This window comes from Macrotis lagotis, chromosome 2 (assembly GCF_037893015.1).
Source record: "Macrotis lagotis isolate mMagLag1 chromosome 2, bilby.v1.9.chrom.fasta, whole genome shotgun sequence".
Classification (NCBI taxonomy): Eukaryota; Metazoa; Chordata; class Mammalia; order Peramelemorphia; family Peramelidae; genus Macrotis; species Macrotis lagotis.
The window spans coordinates 157,528,529-157,549,768 of record NC_133659.1 but is presented as its reverse complement, the minus strand read 5'-3'; the positions used below and the strand labels follow the sequence as shown (position 1 = coordinate 157,549,768).

The window sequence follows — 21,240 nt, the reverse complement described above, 5'->3', positions numbered from 1 at the left end:
CTTCTTCCCATGCAGGAATACAAAAAGTTCAATATCATTAAGTTATTCATAGTTAGTCCTTCTCATCTACCCCCCCCCCACCACACACCTATGGTTCACCAGAGTCCTATACTGGGAGATCAAACTTTCTGTTCAGCTCTGGTTGTTTCAATAAGAAAGTTGAAAGTCCCCTGTTTCATTGAAAGTCCATCTTTTCCCCCTAAAAGAAGATGTTCAGTTTTACTAGGTAGTTGATTCTTGGTTGTAAACCAAGATCTTTTGCTTTCTGGAATATCATATTTCAATCCCTATGAGCCCTTAATGTAGATGCTGCCAGATCCTGTGTAATCCTGACTGTGGAGCCTCTGTAGCTGAATTGTTTGTTTCTGGCTGCTTTTAGAATTTTCTCTTTGATTTGGGAGTTCTGGAATTTGGCTATAGTATTCCTGGAAGTTTTTCTTTTGGGATCTCTTTCAGGAGGTGACCAATGAATTCCCTCAATTTCTATTCTACCCTCTGCTTCTAGGATCTCAGGGCAATTTTGCTGTATTATTTCTTGAAAAAATGAAGTCTAGGCTCTTCTCCTGATCATGGCTTTCACATAGTCCAATAATTTTTAAATGATTTCTCCTGTTTCTGTTTTCGAAGTTGTTTGTTTTTCCAGTGAGATATTTTACATTTTCTTCTAATTTTTGGCTTTTTTGGAAGAGTTTAATTTTTTCCTGATTTCTTGCAAAGTCATAAGCTTCCTTTAGTTCCATTCTGCATTTGAAGGAGTTATTTTCATCAGAGAGCTTTTTTATCTCCTTTTCTAGCTGGCCAGTTCTGCTTTTTAAGGTGTTCTTCTCCTCATTTGCCTTTTATTTTGCTTTTTCCATTAGTCCTAAGCTGATTTTTAGCATATTATTTTCTTCAGGTTTTTTTTTTTGTATTTCTTTCACCAAGATGCTGATTTGGTTTTCATGATTTTTCTGCATTGCTCTCATTTCTCCTCCCAATTTTTCCTCCACCTCCCTTAATTGCTTTTCAAAGTCTTTTTTTGAGCTCATCCGTAGTCTGAGCCCATTTTCTATTTTTTTGAAGGTTTTGGATACAGAAGCTTTGATTTTGTCATCATCTGAGTATGTGTTTTGATCTTCCATGGGACTAAAGTAATTATCTATGGTCAGATTCTTCTTTTTCTTTTGTCTACTCATTTCCTCAGCCCAAGACCAATTCACAACACTTCCAAGGCTTTGGGGTTTTTTTGCGGGGGGACATCCCACTAGGACCTTTACTCCTCCAAAGTCTTATGCTCTTTTGCCTGTGCTTTGATATGTAGACCATAGTACTTCCCTCTGCCCTAGAGCTGTAAGGAGGGTTCTTGCTTGGCTACTTAGTATGGAAGCCCAAACTGCAACCTGTATCTGAATGTGGGCTAGCAGCAGAGTACTATCCCAAGGGAGAGCAGAGAAATTTCTTCAGTTTTCCCTGACCCCTTACCATCGGTGGGCTTTGCTCTGGGGGTGCAGGCTTTCTTCAGATTCTTGCTGCAGATTATGATGCTGGTGCTCCTCAGTTCACACTCATTATGGTGTGACAGAATTCTCTCCCTGCCCCTTCAAGCTGTTCTGGGGCTGTGCTGCAACCCAGGCTTTTTCCAACCCCTGGTCTTGGTAAAACATACCTTTCCTGTGGAATATTCAAGTTAGCTTGGACTGGGAAAATGTATCACTCAGTCTTTCTGTGGGTTCTGCCCCTCTAAACTTTGGATAGAGTCACAATTTGTTGACTTTTGGAGTTTTGGGGGGAAGGAGTTCCCGGGAAATGCTGCCTTCATGCTGCCATCTTGGCTCCACCCCCCCCCCATTCCTACATGTCTTAAAGAACTTATTTTTATTTTAGCTTATTTACAATACAGCAAAAATTGAGTCACCTGCATTTTGACTGAAACAATCTATTCACTTAATTATATCATCTTTCTAAGCAAAGTGACTGAATTGTTTTTGAGTGTTATCTTTAAAATTACTGGAAACATTGGCCACCAAGCCTGAAACATAATGTACATATGGTTTTTCATAATTGTGCCTTTTGTATTTAAATATCATTCTAATGATATCCAGATGGCATGGTGGATAAAGCAGGTCTTGGAGTCAGGAGAATGGGAATTTGAGTCCAGCCACAGAAAGTTGACTCTTATTAGCTATGTGATCTTGGGCAAATCACTTGCAGGCAGGGCCATCTCCAGTTGCTTTGATTTATATCTGGCTACTAAAATCCAGATGACTCTGGAGGAGAAAGTGAGACAGGTGACTTAGCTCAGCACTCTCTCATTCAAATCCAATCCATGTACTTGTCACAGCATCACCTCCCTGATGTCATGGTCTTCTTTTTTCTTTTATTATTTGGAAAGAAGAGGTAGGGGGAGAGAGGGGATAAGGATAAAGTCCCCCTCCCTCCAAATGACAAAAAATAGATCAGATGGAGGGACAGAAAGACAGACATTTTAGGGGCAGCTAGGTGGCATGGATAAAGTGGATAAAGCACCAGCCCTGGAGTCAGGAGTACCTGGGTTCAAATCCAGTCTCAGACACTTAATAATTACCTAGCTGTGTGGCCTTGGGCAAGCCACTTAACCCCATTTGCCTTGCAAAAAAAAAAAGACAGACATTTTGAAAATCATATTTTGAATTTGTTATATTCTTTTTTTTTTTAAAAGATTTTTCAAGGCAATGGGGTTAAGTGGCTTGCCCAAGGCCACACGGTTAGGTAATTATCAAGTGTCTGAAGTTGGATTTGAATCCAGGTACTCCTGACTCCAAGGCCGGTGCTCTATTCACTGCGCCACCTAGCTGTCCCTGTTATATTCTTGAAAAGAAAACCATATAATAGAAATTTGAAGTTTCATGTGCTAACCTCTCCCATTCTATAAGATTCATGGAAAGACCTATCTTGGTGTTCATTATATTCCTTTTTTTTAACATTAAAGATTAAGTCTTTTTATCATAAAGTTATATTTGTATAATTCTATATTTTATAGAATTATATATGTGTTATATTTGTATCAACTTAATTAAAAAGATTAAAGAGATGGGGCAGCTAGGTGGCGCAGTGGATAAAGCACTGGCATTGGAGTCAGGAGTACCTCGGTTCAAATCCGGTCTCAGACACTTAGTAATTATCTTAGCTGTGTGGCCTTGGGCAAACCACTTAATCCCATTTGCCTTGCAAAAAAAAAAACCTAAAAAAAAGATTAAAGAGAATAAGGGATTGCTATCAGCAATGAAGATTCAGTTGTATTAGGAAAAAATAGATTCACTGTGGAGTCAGTTTATGTGACTTTTTCCAGTAAAATATAGCATTACATGAATTGGAGTGAGAAGGTGGATATTGGGATAATTGAGAATTAGAGTTTGGCAAGGCATTGGGAAGCAATAAGATAGATAGACAAAGAATTTAAGGATAGAGTATCCTGTATAGTTGAACCTGTGAATCAGAGAGTCAAAACTGTAAAGGGATTCTAGAGGAGTGATACACTAGGACAAGGGAGATGGGTAGGTGTTTTGGATTTCATAGGTTGAAGAATAGGTTTAAAAGACATAAAAGACAAGAGGAGGTTGGAATTAAGAATTAGAAGTGATGATCTGAAAAGGATTTCAGAGTTCTCAATTATAAGAATTATGAGATGGTAAAATTAAAAATATGGTTAGATTAAGTGGAGTGAATATATTCAGAGAGAATTGAGGACATTGGGTAACTGGGATGCCAAGCGTTTGACATGACTCCAGCAATACATCACAAAGATTATGCATTATAACCAAGTAGGATTTATTAAAAAAGTAAGACTAGTTTAATATAAGGAAAACAATAAATATAATTGATATTAATTTTACTGAATTTTATATGTAATTGATTATATCACACAAAAGCACAATCATATGATTATATTAATAGATGTAGAAAAAGCTTTTGTAATATACAACATTTATTCTTATTAAAAACACTTAAAAATATAGGTATAGATGTATGTTTCCTTAAAATAATAAGAAACACCTACCGAAAACTATTAGTAAGCATTATCTGTAATAGGGATGAGCTAGAAACCTTCTCAGTAGGATCAGGAGTGAAAAAAAAGATGCCTGTTAGCACCAATATCTTTCAATATTGTACTGGAAATACCAGCAATAGGGAGGGGGAGGAAAAAAGGGAACTAACAGAAGGAAGGGAGGGAAGAAGGGGAAAAAGTGAAAAGGGAAAGAAAGAGGAGGGGGGTTGATATAGGAGGGCAAACATACTGAAGGGGGCAGTATTCAGAAATAAAACACTGGGGAATATGGATAAAGGTAAAAAAGGCAAAAAATACAAACAGAAGGAAGATAGCATGGAGGGGCAATAAAAAGTTAATAATTATAACTTTGAATATGAATGGGATGAACTCTTCCTTAAAAAAGTAAGGGAATAGCAAAGTGGATTAAAAACCAGAATCCTACAATATGCTACTTATAAGAAACTTATTTGGAGCAGAAAGATACATAGAGTAAAGGCAAAAGGTTGGAGCAAAATATATTTTACATCAGCTGAAGTGAAAAAAGGCAGGGGTAGCAATCCTTATCTCAGACAAAGCAGCTGCAAAAATAGCATTAAAAGAGATTAGGAAGGAAATTATATCCTCCTAAAAGGTACCATAGACAATAAAGTAATTTCAATACTAAATATGTATGCACCCAGTGGTATAGCATCCAAATTCTTAGAGAAGTTGAAAGAGCTATAGGAAGACATAGACAGCAAAACTCTACTAGTGGGAGACCTCAATCTCACACTCTCAGATTTAGATAAATCTAACCATAAAGTAAACAAGAAGGAAGTTAAGAAGATAAATAGATTGTTAGAAAACCTAGGTATGACAGACTTATGGAGGAAACTGAATGGGGATAGAAAGGAATATACTTTTTTTCTGCAGCACATGGCACATTCACAAAAATTGGTCATGTACTAGGGCATAAAAACTTAATAATCAACTGTAGAAAGGCAAAAATAGTGAATACATCTGTCTTAGATCATAATGCAATAAAAATCATATGCAATACTGGATCAGGGAGAAAGAGACCCAAAACTAATTGGAAGCTAAAATAACCTCCTTTGAAAAAATGAGTGGAACTCTTTGCAGATGACATGATGGTCTACCTAGAGAATCCCAAGAAATCATCCAAAAACTACTGGAAACAATTAGCAATTTTAGCAAAGTTGCAGTTTATAAACCAAACCCTCATAAATCCTCAACTTTCCTATATATGACTAGCAAGAAACACCAGGAAGAGCTAGAAAGAGAAATTCCATTCAAAGTAACCTCAGACAGTGTAAAATACTTGGGAGTCTATTTGCCAAGGCAGACTCAGAATCTTTTTGAAAACAATTATAAAACACTTCTCACACAAATTAAATCAGATTTAAATAACTGGGCAAATATCAACTGCTCATGGATAGGTAGAGCTAATATGATAAAAATGACAATTCTACCAAAACTAAACTATCTGTTTAGTGCCCTACCAATCAAAATTCCAAAAAACTACTTTAATGAGTTAGAAAAAATTGTAAGTAAATTCATATGGAGAAATAAAAAGTCAAGAATTGCCAGGAGCTTAATGAAAAAAAAGTGCAAAAGAAGGTGGCTTAGCCCTACCTGATCTAAAATTATATTCTAAAGCATCAGTCATCAAAACTGTTTGGTATTGGCTAAGAAATAGAGTGGTGGACCAGTGGAATGGACTAGGTGTAAAAGCAGGAGATGATTATAGTAATCTGCTGTTTGATAAACCCAAAGAGTCCAGCCATTGGGATAAAAACTCCCTCTTTGATAAAAACTGCTGGGATAATTGGAAGTTAATATGGAAGAAACTTAGATTAGACCAACACCTCACACCCTTTACCAAGATAAGATCCAAATGGTTACAGGACTTAGACATAAAAAACAATACTATAAGCAAATTAGAAGATCAAGGACTAGTTTACCTGTAAGATCTATGGAAAGGGGAGCAGTTTATGACTAAGGAAGAGTTGGAGAACATCACCAAAAACCAATTAGATGATGATTTCAATTACATTAAATTAAAAAGCTTTTGCACAGATAAACCCACTGTAACCAAGATCAAAAGAACTGTAGTAAATTGAGAAACAATCTTTACAACTAATGATTCTGACAAAGGACTCATTTCTAAAATATACAGAGAACTGAGTCATATTTTTAAAACAAAAAGCCATTCCCCAATTGACAAATGGTCAAAGGATATGCAAAGGCAATTTACATATGAGGAGATCAAAGCAATCCATAGCCATATGAAAAAATGCTCTAATTATTAGAGAAATGCAAATTAAAGCTTCTCTGAGGTACCACCTCACACCTCTCAGATTGGCCAATATGACCAGGAAGGATAATGATCATTGTTGGAAGGGTTGTGGGAAATCTGGGACACTATTACACTGTTGGTGGAGCTGTGAACTCATCCAACCCTTCTGGAGAGCTACCTGGAACTACGCCTAAAGGGCAACAAAAATGTGCATACCCTTTGACCCAGCAATACCACTACTGGGTCTATATCCTGAACAGATGATGAAAAAGGGTAAAAACATTACTTGTAGAAAAATATTTATAGCAGCCCTGTTTGTGGTGGCAAAGAATTGGAAATCAAGTAAATGTCCTTCAATTGGAGAATGGCTTAGCAAACTGTGGTATATGTATGTCATGGAACATCATTGTACTATTAGAACCCAGGAGGATGGGATTTCAGGGAAGCCTGGAGGGATTTGCATGAACTGATGCTGAGTGAGATGAGATGAGCAGAACCAGAAAAACCCTAACAGCAACATGGGAGTGATGATCAACCTTGAAGGACTCACTCATTCCATCAGTGCAACAATTGGGGGCAATTTTGGACTGTCTGCAAAGGAAAGTGCCATCTGTATCCAGATAAGGAGCTGTGGAATTTGAACAAAGTTCAAGGACTATTCCCTTTAATTTAGGAAAAAAACCAGATATCTTATTGTCTGATCTTGTTACCTCTTAGACTTCTTGTCTCCTCTCTAAGGATATGATTTCTCTCTGATCGTACCCAATTTGGATCAAGGTACAACATAGAAACAAAGTAAAGACTGACAGATTGCTTTCCGTGGTGGTGGTGGGGAAGCAAGATTGGGGGGAAAATTGTAAAACTCAAATAATATCTTTAATAAAAATTAATTTAAAAAAAGAAATACTAGCAATAGAAATGAGAGAAGAAAAAGACATCAGAGGAATCAGAATGGTCAATGAGGAAAGAAAACTATTTCTTTTGCAAATGATATAATAATATACTTGAAAATCTTAGTGATTTAACTAAAATATTCGTTGAAGCAATGAATAATAAACAATACAAAATAACTGGGCGTATACTTGCCAAGACAAACCCAGGAACCATATGAATATAATTATAAAATATTTTTATGCAAAAAATTCAGATTTATATGATTGAAAAGATGTTAGTTGTTCATGGGTAGGCAAAGGCAATATAATTAAAATGACAGTTCTACCTAAATTAATCTATGCATTTAATGCCATTCCAATTAAACTACCCAAAATTATTTTATTGAGCTAAAAATAATAATAAAATTTGGAAAAACAAAGGGTTGAGCATATCAAAAGAATTAATGAAAAAAATGTAAAGGAAAGAGTTCCAACAGTACCATATCTTAAATTTGTTATTATCAAAACTATTTGGTACTGGGTAAGAAATAGAATGATGGATATGTGAACTACAGTAGGTATACACAGTAGTACATGATTATAGTACCTTGAGTTTATAAACACTTTTTTGAATAAAGGCCTCACATTCAAATTTATAGAGAATTGAGTCAAATGTATTGAGTCATGTAGATGAGTCATCTCCAAATGACAAATAGTCAAAGAATATGCATTGGCAGTTTGGAAGAGAAGAAATCAAAGCTATATTTAGTCATATAAAAATCATAATTGATTAGAGAAATGCAAAGTAAAAGTACTTTGACATACCATCACCTATCACACTGGCTAAAATGATAGAAGGGGAAAATGACAAATGTTGAAGGGGATGTGAAAAAACTGGGACACCAATATATTGTTGGTGGAACTGTAAACTGATTCAACCAATTTTTGGAAAGCAATCTGGAATTATGCCCAAAGAGATATAAAATTATATACACCCTCTGATTTAGCAATAACACTATTAGGTCTGTTTCCTAAGGGAATCATGGAGAAAGGAAAAGAATCTGTACTAAAATATTTATAAACCACTCTCTTTGTGTTGAAAAAGAACCAGAAATTGAGGAGATTCCTATCAATTGAAAAATGACAATAAATTGTGGTATCTGATTGTAATGGAATACTACTGTAAGAAATGATGAGCAATTTGATTTTAGAAAAAAACATTTTTGAAATAATGCAGAGTGAAACAAACAGAATCAAGAGAATATTATATATAGTAATAGTAAATTTCTTCAAAGAATGACTAAGCTATTTTGATTAATATGAATATTCAAATCAACACAAAGGATTTAGAGAAAGTACTGATATATGGAAGACTGTATTTTTATATGCTTCCACAGATATATCAGTGTCAAATTTGACCTCTCTAATGCAAGTTTGGAAGGGTGGAAGTAGACAATTCAGAACTCTCAAAATATAATATAAAACCTTAATAAAATAAATAATAAAGAATTATATTAGTAATTATATAGTATTTTAGGATTTGCAAAATATTTTACAAATATTATCTTATTTTAGCCTCACAACAGCCCTGGGAGATTGTTGCTAGCATTATTCCCATTTTATAGATGAGAAAATTAAAGCAAACAGAAATTAAGTGATTTATTTATAAGAAGGGTCTTAGGCTAGTTTAACATGTCTTCCTGACTTTTCACTTGCTGATTCCTGGTTTACCTCTGTCCATTGCCCCACCTAGCTACCTTTAAGAATATAATATTAATATTATGACATAACATGATATGATGTATTGAATATAATATAAAATGCAATTTGATTGGAACTTAATATTTTTATATTTATCCTTACAAGAGATATTGTAGAAACATATGACCAATAGCCATATCTTAATATTCTTTAATTAGATTAGGGAAATTAGTTTTATACTTTTTTATATTACATATATCCAACCACACATATGAGAGAATTCTGTCCCTCCACACCCTCTCCAACTTTTTAGTAATCCAATTAGTCAAGTGGCATTTCAAGTAATTAAATCACTTAAACATAACTTTATCATGTGGCAATTTAAAAAATTTCATGAGAGCTAGGGAACATGGAGCCAATAGAACCTAAGATTAAATCCTGCCTCAATACACTTGCTGGTGGTATGATTCTATAAAAGTCATTTAATGTTTCTCAGTCTCAGTTTTCTTTTCTGTAAAATGGAGATAATAAAAATACCCCTCCAGGATTACTGTAAGCATCAAATGAGATATTTATAAAGTGCTTTGCCAGCTTAAAACATTTTATAAATTTTAGCTATATCTAACACTACACATTAAGGAGAAGAAAGGATATTAACAGAACATCTGGTGGAAGCAATGTCATTTTAAAAGGTAGAAAGTAATTATTGAAATTGGGATGGTTAAAGTAGATAAATATTGAATAAGGTTCTGCTTTAGTTGTCATGGAGTCTGAGGAGGGTTCAGTTGGACTAAGGCAAGAACTCAAGTTTCTGTGCCCTAATTTTTCTGTAGGAGAGTAGGACCCCATATTAGTTGTAGGGGGAATTCTGCATCTTCTTTTCTTTGGGTTTGAAATAATACTCACAGATATTTGTTTCTATTTTTCCTGGGCTGTTGTCATAGTTATGTTGCCTGTAGTGAGTCCTCAATAAGTAAATTCTATTGAACTTTAGTAAGTTCACCCAATCCCATTTGCAAAGTGTTCCTAAGTGGTGGGATTAAGGAACCTTTTTCCTTCTCTACTAATTTTCTGCTTCACAGTTTTGAGAATGCCAAATCTAACTTGGAGGCAAGCACGGGTAATTTTAGAGGCTGGGAAATTTGCCAGTCTCAGAAGGCAGAATAGCCCTTACAGATGAGGTAGTTTCACAATTAAAAAAAAAAAAGTACAATGTTTAGATCCTATCATAGGGAGGCAGTATATTACAGTGGAAAGAATCTCTAGTTGAAAGCAGGCATATAGTAGATGATTAATAAATGCTCACTTACCGATTGACTCAATCCCAGCTGTCCTACATAATGCCTATGCGACTGTGCGTAAGTCACTCAATCTTTTGGGCTTCAGTTTTTCACCTATCCTTTTGGGGGAATTTGGGGAAATGATTCTATAAATGATTGGCGTGCCCTTTAAATTTTAGAACCAGGTGTCAAGACTCTGATGGCTCCACTCCTGTAATAGCTCTGCCTTGGGATTATCTTTCCAGCAGAATGTAAGATCCTTGAAGAAGGGACTTTCCTTTTTATTTTTATTTTTAGATCCTCAGTATCTAGCATGGTCTTGCAAAAAACAAAACAAAAACTCAAGCCCTTTGATTTTGTGCCTTACTATGGAAAAAGTACTGGATTTGAATTCAAAAGACCTGGGTTTGCCAGTCTCTTATAAAATGGACTATAAGATCCTTTCTAACCTCCAAACTATGATTATATAATCCTTTGCTCACACTATTTCCTATTTCTGAAATTCTTTCCTTCTCTTGAATTTTTATCCTTCTTTTAATGGCCAATTCAAATGTTACCTCCTTCATGAAGCCTTCCTTGATCTATTTGTACCATAATCACTTTTCTCCTTATATCTCATAAAAATACCATATGACCTCATTTTTAGGGCCCTACATGCTCAGTTTTCTCTAATTTTTTTTTGTTTTTTTTTTGCAAGGCAAATGGGGTTAAGTGGCTTGCCCAAGGCCACACAGCTAGGTAATTATTAAGTGTCTGAGGTTAGATTTGAACTCAGGTACTCCTGACTCCTGAGTCTGTATGTACTCTTTCCACTGTACCACCTAGCCACCCCTTTCTCTAATGTGTTAAAAAAAATCCCCTTTATTTTAATCCCTTAATTTTATCCAGCTATTATTCTCTTTCACCATTAACTTTCTTGAGATGAATGGCCGTGTATGTGTGTGTGTGTGTGTGTGTGTGTGTGTGTGTGTGTGTAATATAAGGCAATCTCCTCAGATTGGGTGGGAAGAGAAGGTGCTGTGGGAAATTTGGGGAGATATATTGGCTTCTGTGGAGATTGAGATTAGGAAGGAGGAGAATAATTTACATGCTGCAGTGAGGGCCCATTTGATATCAGATAACAAAAGCCTATGGTGGATTTAGTCAGTATAGTTTCATATTTTCTTCCAGCTCCATTCAGTACCTCATGAATAGGATGAAAAGAGATAAAGGATAGAATAGACTTAGGTTTGGCAAGTTTTAATTGGTGATAGGCAAGTGATTCAAGAGCAGAGGAAAATGTAAAGTTGAGTTGATTCATGAAAAGATCAAGTTAGGAAAGGGAAGAGAGAGAATAGGCAGTGTAAGAGTGAGGAACTAAGAAATAGACAGATTGGAGGTCAGTGAAGATAAAAAACAATCTTAGGGGTTTGTAAGGCATAGGGATATTAGATAAAGAACTTTTAGAGATGGAAATGGAACATGTGGATGATGGCAAATGAAAGGAATGACAATGTCTGTGTGTGACTGAGGTGAAGTGAAAGAGTAGGTAATGGGAACTGACTAGATTGGGAAACTGAGAAATTAGACTGTATGAGGGAGCATCTATGGGTAAATTGAAGTCTTGGGGCAGAGGAAAGAAAGCCTTGAACTCCTTGAAGAAAAAAGGAAAATGTTTTGGGTAATGAAAGGCTACCAGGCACTCACCTGATATCTTTCTACTAAAATTAGGCATCAATTTCATATTATCTGTTTCGTTCTATTTTTCCTCCACTTCAAAAATCAGTCTTTTTGGGAGAGAAAACAAAAGCAATTTAAAAGGTGAGCCCTCCTCTTCCCTTCAGTCACCTATTCTCATTAACCATCCCAGGCTGTTTCTATTCCTTCTTTGATTTTCCTTTCCCCCTAACACTAAACAGCTAAAAATAAAACAGAAGACTTTTTCTTATTCTTAGTCATTATTTCCCTCTGGAGACTATTTTCCTTACGATTTCAATATTATTATCTATTGCTTCACCATTCATTGGCTCTTTCGTGCTCACATTGTAACATTATCTAATGACCAGTCAGTTAACATTTATTAAGTGCTTATTATATTCCAGAAACTTTACTTTGCACTAGGGATACAAAGAAAGAAGAAATTCAGTCTCTGCTCTCATGAAACACATTCTAATGGGGAGGCAATATGAAAACATCTATGTATGTACCAACAAAAGGCATTACAGTCTTAAAAATTTGTATTTTTTGGGGATATAATATTATTTTGAGATCTTTTACTAACTGATGAAGAATGAAATAAACAGAACCAGTAGGACAATTTATACAGTAATAATAACAACAATGTAAAAATAACTTTGAAAGTCATAAGAATTATGATCAATACAATGATCATTCTTGAATCCAAGGGACTGGAGCAGAATGGAATATGTATATGTATGTAAATATATAAACATACACATACATATGTATGTATTTATGGGTGTGTATACAGTCAATGAGAGAATTTTTTTACTTGTCTATATATATTTGCTATATGAAATCTTTTTTTCTTAAAAATTAAGATGAATTAAAAATAAGACAATAGATTTCTATTAATTTTTTATAAGAGGCAGGGCTTAATAATGATGTGAAATGTTGCATGCACTGTCAGGTGGGGGTCATTGTATTATTAGTTTTATTCAATTGTTTTACTTTATTAAAAGAGCCCTCTCATGAAATAGGATTAATCAGTAAATGTTTATCATGTAAAAACAAATATAAAGGGGCCATGGGTTGGGGGGAGATTTGGGAAAAGTTTTTTGTAGAAGGTGTGATTTTAGGTGAGACTTGAAGGAAGCTGGGGGAAGTCAGGAAGTAAGTATGAGAAGGAAGGGGCTATTGCATGGATGGTGAAAAGCCAGTGAAAAAGAAAATAAAGAAAATAAATAAATAGATAGATAAATAGATAAATATATACACACATTTACACATCCATTCATTCTATCATCCATCCATACACACATGTGTATTATGAATTCATTTATGTATATATGAACACATGTGTATGTGTATATATCTATATATAAATGATATCCAGGTCAAGACAGTTGGTGATACAAGACTGGAGACCAGGAGAGAGGGTAGGACTGGATAAACAGATCTTATAATTTTTATGCATGCAGATAATTGGATCCATGGGAGCTGACAAGAGTTTATCATGTAAGAAAATAAAAAAGGGAGAAGAACAGAGTACCTAAAAGTGAAAATTGTGGGACATCAACCATGAGCAAGTAGAGATCCAGCAATGCTGCTGAGACCCAGAGGGGAAAAAAAAGAATATCATGAGGAGGATGATAGAAAAGAACTTTTTCTCAAGTCTCATCAAATAAGCCTAAGAAGAGAAGAAAGGTAGGTTTTAGGAATAGCAATCAGAAGTGACAATAAGTAAACTTTCTAGGGAAAAGAGCCATTTGCATTTTAGTGTTAAAACCCTTAATGATATGACAGCCCTACTGTGTTTTAGAGGTACAGAAGGGAATATGACTATATATTTTTTCGCAAGGCAAATGGGGTTAAGTGGCCTGCCCAAGGTCACACAGTTAGGTAATCATTAAGTGTCTGAGACCGGATTTGAACTCAGGTACTGCCAGGGCCAGTGCTCTATCCACTGTGCCATCTAGCCACCCCTGGAATATGACTATTAAACTAATTATAGGAGAAAGAGCATTGGTCTGGATTTTGAGGCCCTGGGTTCAAATATTACATTTTATCTTTATGACACCTTTGTAGTATAACAGTAGTATAATGTAGTAATCACTTTCTTATTATTTTTACCTCCCTCCCCCAATATTATGTTGTATTATAATCCCTCAGAATGCTAACTCCTTGATGGCAGGAGCTGTCTTATTTGTTTGAGTGTGTTTGATAGCATCTGGCATGATGCTTAGCCCAGGTTAAGTTTTTAATAGATGCTTTTTCTTTCTGTCTGTTTGTCTATTTATCTATCTAATCTTCTTGACTTACTGATCCAAGTGGATGCCATTAATGACCTTCTACCAAGTCTTCTAGGAAGGGGAGAGTGAGAAATACTCTTAACAGATCTAGAGATTTGACTCCAATTATAACAAATGATCCACTGGAAAGCAGAATTAAGTCTATGTCTTGGATCTAAAAAATTTCTAAACTTTTCAGGAATTGCCTGAGGTAACCCTAAATTTTGATGACCTTTCTATCTTTGTATTGTGGACCTCCCCCCTCTAATTCTCCCTGCCAAGAGTTTGGGACAAATAGGTCATTCATTTATTCCATTCCACCTCCCTTCTCCAGACCTTTGTAGAGCGTCAGTGGCCTTCCATTAACTCTATGATCAAATATATAACTCCTGTTTGACATTTGAATCCTTCACTACTTGTCACTTAAGTTCTTGTCAGTCCCATTGGGTGTTTCTTTCCCTTTTGTACCTGTGATTCAGTTATACTTGCCTTCTCTTTGTTCCTTACACAGAGAACTCCATCTATCCCAGAATACCTTTATGCTTGTCTACCCCCCCCAACAAGGAATGTACTTCTTCCTTACTTCTGCCTCATAGATTCCCTCTCTTTCTTCAAGATTTAGCAGGCATCATCTTCTACTTGAAACCTTTTCTGATCCCCTCTCCAAATGCTAGTGTCCTCCTTCTATATAATTACCTTTTATTTAGTTCCCTTGTATTTATTTTCTTAATATTTTCCCTACATACTTGCACTTTACTCTTTTACTTAATTTTGTTAAATATGTATATGTGCACATTTATACACATGCATATATACCTGATACACATATCACATACATATCACACACACATACACAATACTGTATGACCTCACTTTAGGTCCCTACATGCTCAGCTTTCTCTAATTTATTTATCTATCTATCTATTTATTTATTTATTATTTTTTAGGTTTTTGCAAGGCAAATGGGGTTAAGTGGCTTGCCCAAGGCCATACAGCTAGGCAATTATTAAGTGTCTGAGACCGGATTTGAACTCCTGACTCCAAGGCCGGTGCTTTATCCACTGCGCCACCTAGCTGCCACTCTAATTTATTTTTTATAAAAAATCCCACTTTATTTTAACCCTTTAATCTTATTCTTATTCAGCCACCATTCTCTTTCACTATTAACCTTTTGAAATGAATGACCTTTTTTGTGCGTTTGTGTGTGTGTGTGTGTGTGTGTGTGTGTGTGTGTGTGTGTGTGTGTGTGATGAGGCAATCTCCTCAGAGAGATATGGCAGATTCTGTGGAGAGTGAGATTAGAAAGGAGTAGAATAATTAATTGTTGCAGTGAGGGCCCATTTGAAATTAGACAACAAAAAGTTGTAGTGGATTTGTATAGTTTCATATACCCCTTTTAGATTGTAAAATCCTTAAGAAAAAGGACTTTTGTTCTCTATCTGTGTCACTATTACCTAGCACTGTGTTTGGTATATAGTAGACATTTAGTAAATACTTGTTGATTGATTGGGTGATTGACTTCAATCAATTTTGCCAGATTTATTGTTCATTATTCCCTGGATAAAATAGCCTTTTTTCAGTGCCTCAAATAAGATGCACTCAATTCTCTACTTCTTGCCGTTTTACTGGCTGATCCCCATGCTTAAAATGTTCTTTAGACTCACTTTCCATCTTAGATTTCCTAGTGGCTCTCAAGACTCAGATCAAGTGCAACATTTTGAAACCTTTCCTGATTCCCCAAAACCAATAGTGGCTCTTCCATAATTTTTTTTACCTATTTTGCATATAACACACAAAGGAATATACATATATGTGTGTTTGTGTATATATACACCTATATATACACATAAATACACAGACATACATATCTATTTATATATCTCTTCTGACTTAACTGTAAACTTCTTGAACTCAAGAACTGTTTTCCCTTATGTCTTTTTATCTATTCACCTGGCACACAGGAGTTTAATAAATGCTTTTTAACTGTTCTCTATATCTAAAATATTATTTTGTCACTTCTGTCTAAAAGAATGTCTAGTTACCTGTAAAACTGAACTCAAAGTGCCATTTCCTACAGGAAGTTTAGAGTTTGGTGGTGTCCTCCTCCCAGCAATCTCTTTGTCTACGTTTTGTATTTCATTTTTATGTACATAACAGTTTTCCTCAATAAGTTCCTTGAGGGGAGACACTGTTTCATTTGTCTTTGAATTTCCTGCGTCTAATGCTGATACATAGTAGCCCGGTAATGTTTGTGGAATCCATTCATTCAATAGATAACTTGTTAAGTAGTTACTGAGGGGAGGGTTCTGTACCCAGCCATGGAGGAGGGAGCATCTGTGATTTCTTTCACAGCCTTAGAATTGCCTCTAATGATTCAATTGACAGTCTTCTCCGAGAACTGCCCAGAGAACTAAGAGGTTAAATGACTTACCCAGGGTCACACGGTCAGCATCTCTCAAAGACCAGACTGGATACCAGAAAAGCCTTCTATTTTAACCAGGTTTCAGGGAAGATACAAAAATAAACTAAGAAAATGAAAACTCCCCTCCCTCCTCCAAGCATCCTTCCCCTCCCCCATCTCAACTCGACTTCCCCTGCCCTGCTTCCCCTGGGCGGGTTTCCCTTTGTAATTAATCCCGAAGCTCCAACCCAAGGGGAGAAAAACGTGCTAATGAGGGAGCATCCCCCTACTCCCTGGGCGGGCTCAGCATGAATGTCGGGTAATTAATTTGGGGGGGAGAGGGAGATCCTGGGCTCTCGCCCCGGATCCCAGCCGCCGACTGCCCTCTCTTCCCCCAGCCACTGGGGGGTGGTGTGTTGGTGAGCTGGGATCCCCCGCCGCCCAGATCCCGAAGCTTTAGTGAAAGAGCTCGAGGGCAGAGAGGGCAGCGTCGGGGTTTGGGAGTTGCGTCTCGGACAACGCGGGAAGACATCCTTATCCCCAAGCCCTGCAGGGGCTGTCGGCTAGGCTGGGCGGGGGCCCGGGGGTTCTCGTCCTTCCCTCCCCCGGGGCCAGGCCTGGGGTCGCGCACCCTCCCCGGCGGGTTTCCGAGAACCCGAGGGCCTGGGAGAGCTGGGAGCGGAGGGGGCAGGGGGAGGGGAGGGGGAGTAGCTGGGCTGGTCGGGGAGCTGCGGCTCCGCAGACAATGGACGAGGCGGCGGGAGGGGCGGCGGCAGCCGGAACAGCCGGGGAGGAGGCGCTGGCGAGCTCGCCCCCCCTCTCCCCTCCCTCTCCCCCTCCCCCCGCGTTCGCCGGCTCCCGATCTGGTCCTGTTCTCGGCTCCCCGGATCCTGGATCCCGCCATGGGAGCCTGAAGAAGCCCTCCTCCCCCCTCGACCCCCGCCCCCGGGGCCCAGAGGGGGAAGAGGCTGCGGCGTGGGACAGAGCCAGGGGGCGGCCAGGGCCGGGCCCCGCGACCCCCCTCCGCCGCCCGCCGCCTGGCCAGCGCTGCCCGGGAGCGCGGAGTTGGCCCCGAGCGAGCCGGGGCACCGGGCTGCCGCACAAAGGCTCCGGCCGGGCCGGGGCTGCCCGGGAGCGGCGGGTGAGTGCGAGGCCGCGGGGGGCGCGGGCAAAGTTTAAAAAAAAAAAAGGAAAAAAGAGCCGGACCGAGGCAGGGGCGTCCCGGGCTGGAGACGGGGGGCTCGTGCTTGGGGGGGTCCCGGGCTTCCCCGCCTCTGGCCCGCCCCTCCACCCTGCGGGGCCCCCCTGGTCGGGGAGGGGAAGGGGTGCACGGGGGGGCGGGGCCCGGGCCTGGCAAGCCGGGGACTTTCCTGGGCCCGGGGCCGGGGCGGGGGCCTGAGAGGTCCCCGAGGGAGCGGCTTTCAGCCCGGGACCTGGAGTCCGGGGCAGCCGGGGCTAGAGGGGGATCCGGGGGTGCCCTTGAAGCTTGGGGAGGGGATCGATATGCGGGCGTGCCGCATCTGGGGGGCTGTGTGGAGTCCCGGGGGGCGCTGGAGGGGCTGTAAAGGGGGGAGCGGGTGTGGAGCCCGGAGGACGGCGCTGCCTAGGTTTTCCCCGGGACCCGGAGGTCAACCCCTAGCAACCACCCCCACATCTCTTCTCATGCTCCCCCTCTTTGGAGGGCAAAGGGAGCTGCCACTGTGTGAGCTGGGGGGGGGGCATATATGTCCTAGCCTGTCTTTGTGTTTGTATTGGTGTACGCCTGACCCTGCAGGTGTGCGCCTTCTTGTTTGGGGTGTGTAGGGGTTTCTCTCCAGCTCCCAGCTTCTCTGTGGGGGTGGGGAGTGTCTGGAGGGTTGGGGATCTGCATGTCTGTCCGTGTATAGTGGGGGAATGAAGCTGTTTGCCCACATAGGTGCATGGATGTTGGTAAAGGTGTATGTTTATCGGGGTGTGGGATGTGTATCCAGGCCCAAATATTGAACTGGATGGGGGGGGCGACTCTAGGAAGGGTGTGAATATTTGAAGATAGTTATTTCTATTTAATGGGTCTGTGTGGACCCCTGTGTTTTGAGATGATTCCTGTGTATATCAGATGGGTGTGCCTTTAAGTGAGTGTCTGCCCCTGGGGAGGGGCTGGTGCTATGTCCTCCCCATCTAGATGGGTGAGGTGGGCTTGAAACTCTCAGAGGAAGGGTCTCTCTCTGTAGCCCATGGAGTGTTTGGAGGATTTGGGAGCAGTAACAGTAGGTTTATTGTTGGAAACAAGGATGGAGTGGGAATGGGTGGGCAGCAGCCTTTTGTGGGTCAGGTAGAGCTTGCTTGTGGCTGGTGTGTGTACTTGTGGCATGTTCACATCAAAACTCTTTTCTACATCTGTGCCCAAGGGGAAGTTGGTGGAAAGTGGAGACCTTTATAGGGCTGTTGAGTGTGGGGTGGGGAGGGGCTATATGTAAGGTCTGGGTTTGATTGAGTATTTTTTTCAGCCCTTACAAGAAGGACTAGCTGAGTCCAGACTCTTGGATTCTGTTCCCAAGTTTCATGTCTTGTCTGCTATGGCTTTTGGCCTTCCTCCAAACACTTAACCTTTTTTCCCCCTGCACTTTCCCCCTACTACCTTTCCTCAGGGTTAGTATTTTCACCACCCAGTTCTGTTCTGGGAGCTCTAAGGCATTTGTGGAGTTTTGGGAATCTGACGCTGGAAGAAGGAAAGAAGGAGAAGAATGGTTGGGGAGATAATAGGGTAGTGATGATTTTAATCCACCGGGAAACTTTTGAGATTAAGATGAGAGATTGGAAAAAAGAGAACAGGATGGTTTGGGGGAATGAACTGACTGATAGTTTGTTTTGTGGAGTACAATTCAGAGCCTCTCTTCTACTCTTTGAAGAGCCTGTGTAAATTGAAGGCAAGCTTGAGGGTGGAGGATAAAAACTGGGTATATAGATATAAAATGGAAGCTGAGGATATATGAGGTAGGTCAACCTGAAAGCATGGGATATGAGCTGAGGATATGGGCTGGGGTTAAGGAGAGGAAATAGGAACTGAGGGTGTGGGGTAAAATTTAGAATAGGAATGAGATCTAGAATGGATACTGAAGAGGGTTAAGAGTGAGAAATAAAGTTGAACATATAGGATAGGACAGAGGATATGAGATAGGGATAAAAACTGAGTGTATGACTTTGAACTGAGAGCTGAGGGTATGCTTGGTGGAGACCTGAGAGCATAGTAACCAAGAACTTGGAATTAGGGCTAAGCATATAGGATGAAAGGTGATGGTGTGAGGTGAAAAATAGGATGGGAGGTGAGTGTTATGATGAAGGCTGAAATATGTGGATTTTCATCTCTGAGTAGTTGGGGGAGGAGGGAAAAGGGAAACGTACTGTTTATAAATCTGCTCTTATCTATTACTGTGGTGTGGGGGACCCAGTTGCCCTACCCTCAAATGGAAATATTTCTCTTCAGAGAACAGAATTGACTTCTTTCTTCCCTGTTTAAGGCTGGGGGGGGGGGGAAGTGACTGGCTCAGGACCCCAAGAGATGGACTTTTACAGTAAGCCTGGAAAGGGAAGGGATCAAGGTTTAGGATAGGACTTCCTTTTTAAAGCAACATGCCACAGATTCATAGCCTTACTACCTTCAGGCCAAGGGGTTAGAGTTCCAGTCTAAATTAATAGATGAGACATTTAGAAACAGAGGCACTTAACTTCTTAAGCTCTGACCTTCCCTGATTCTACTCCAAGGTATCATACTGCCCACCAGCTGTGTTCCAATCCCATTAGGATTCACTTGGTAGTCAAAGGGATTTTAGTCACAGAGACAACAGTAATCACTTCCAGAGAAAGAAGTTTGGTTAAAGGGTACCTCCTGCCATCTCTCTGGTGCTGCCCCACCTACTTCACCCTTTCCCTCCAGTATGTATGTAATTTATTTTTTTCTTGGGCAGAAGACTTAGCTGGCAACTGTTTAGAAGAGTAGCTATAAGCAAGTGGGAAGGATTTAGAACTCTTTCCCCCCTCCCCCCCTTGGGTTTCAGGAACTCAGACAACCCTAGCTGCTCCCTTTGCCTTTGTTTCTTTTGTCATTCCACCCTTGACTTGTCCCCCTATTATAAGGTTAAAAGGGAAAACCCCTGATAGGGAAATGAGGATCCTGGGTTCTTGTTTTGGCTTAGCCTTTGATGTATCTTTTGACACTGGCTAAGTTTCTTTCCCTCTCTGGTCCTCTGTTTCCCTTTCTATAAAATGGAACTAATGATACCTGTCACTCCTTATCCCTGGGGGTAAGAAGAGGATCATGATGAAAAAAGATGGGAGATAATAACCTCTTCTTGCTTTCAAGTTCCTAGGAAATCCATTTGATCTTCACCTGTTGTTGCTTGATATCTGTTAGACTTGATACCTGATTTCATTTTTGTGCCCTGGATTCCCGATTCCTTTTAGGAATGTTTGGAAATCATCTCCACTTCCTAAGTTTGGGGACATAATTTGTCTTGATTAAATTTTCCTGTCCAATTCCTCCTGTCTTTAGTCTCTCATTTTAACTCCCCTCTCCTAACCCTGTCTTTGTCTGTCAGTGATAGTAAGATGGTTGGTTTAACTAACTGCCTGACTACCAGGTGAGTTACCTCTTTCAAGATGGGTCTCCATACGGTTGGGGGCTGAGCTGAACAGAGTGCTTGAACACCTGACTAGTACCTTCATCTTGAACTTCTGTATCTCTCGTTCTCCTTTCTG

General features: G+C 39.4%; 1 protein-coding gene across 2 annotated transcripts in view; it reads left to right on the top strand.

Moving 5' to 3' along the window:
- Positions 1-13,299: 13,299 nt before the first annotated feature.
- The window catches only part of VANGL2 (VANGL planar cell polarity protein 2), a 42,591-nt gene continuing 34,650 nt past the window's right edge, over positions 13,300-21,240 (top strand). The window contains exon 1 of one of the 2 annotated variants that reach the window (XM_074223077.1): positions 13,300-13,521. In XM_074223077.1, the coding sequence (XP_074079178.1) occupies positions 13,418-13,521 (104 nt within the window). In that variant the 5' untranslated portion in view covers positions 13,300-13,417. Of the gene's footprint in view, positions 13,522-17,449; positions 17,648-21,240 lie in introns of those variants that run through there. The other variant, XM_074223078.1, reaches the window with a different exon arrangement.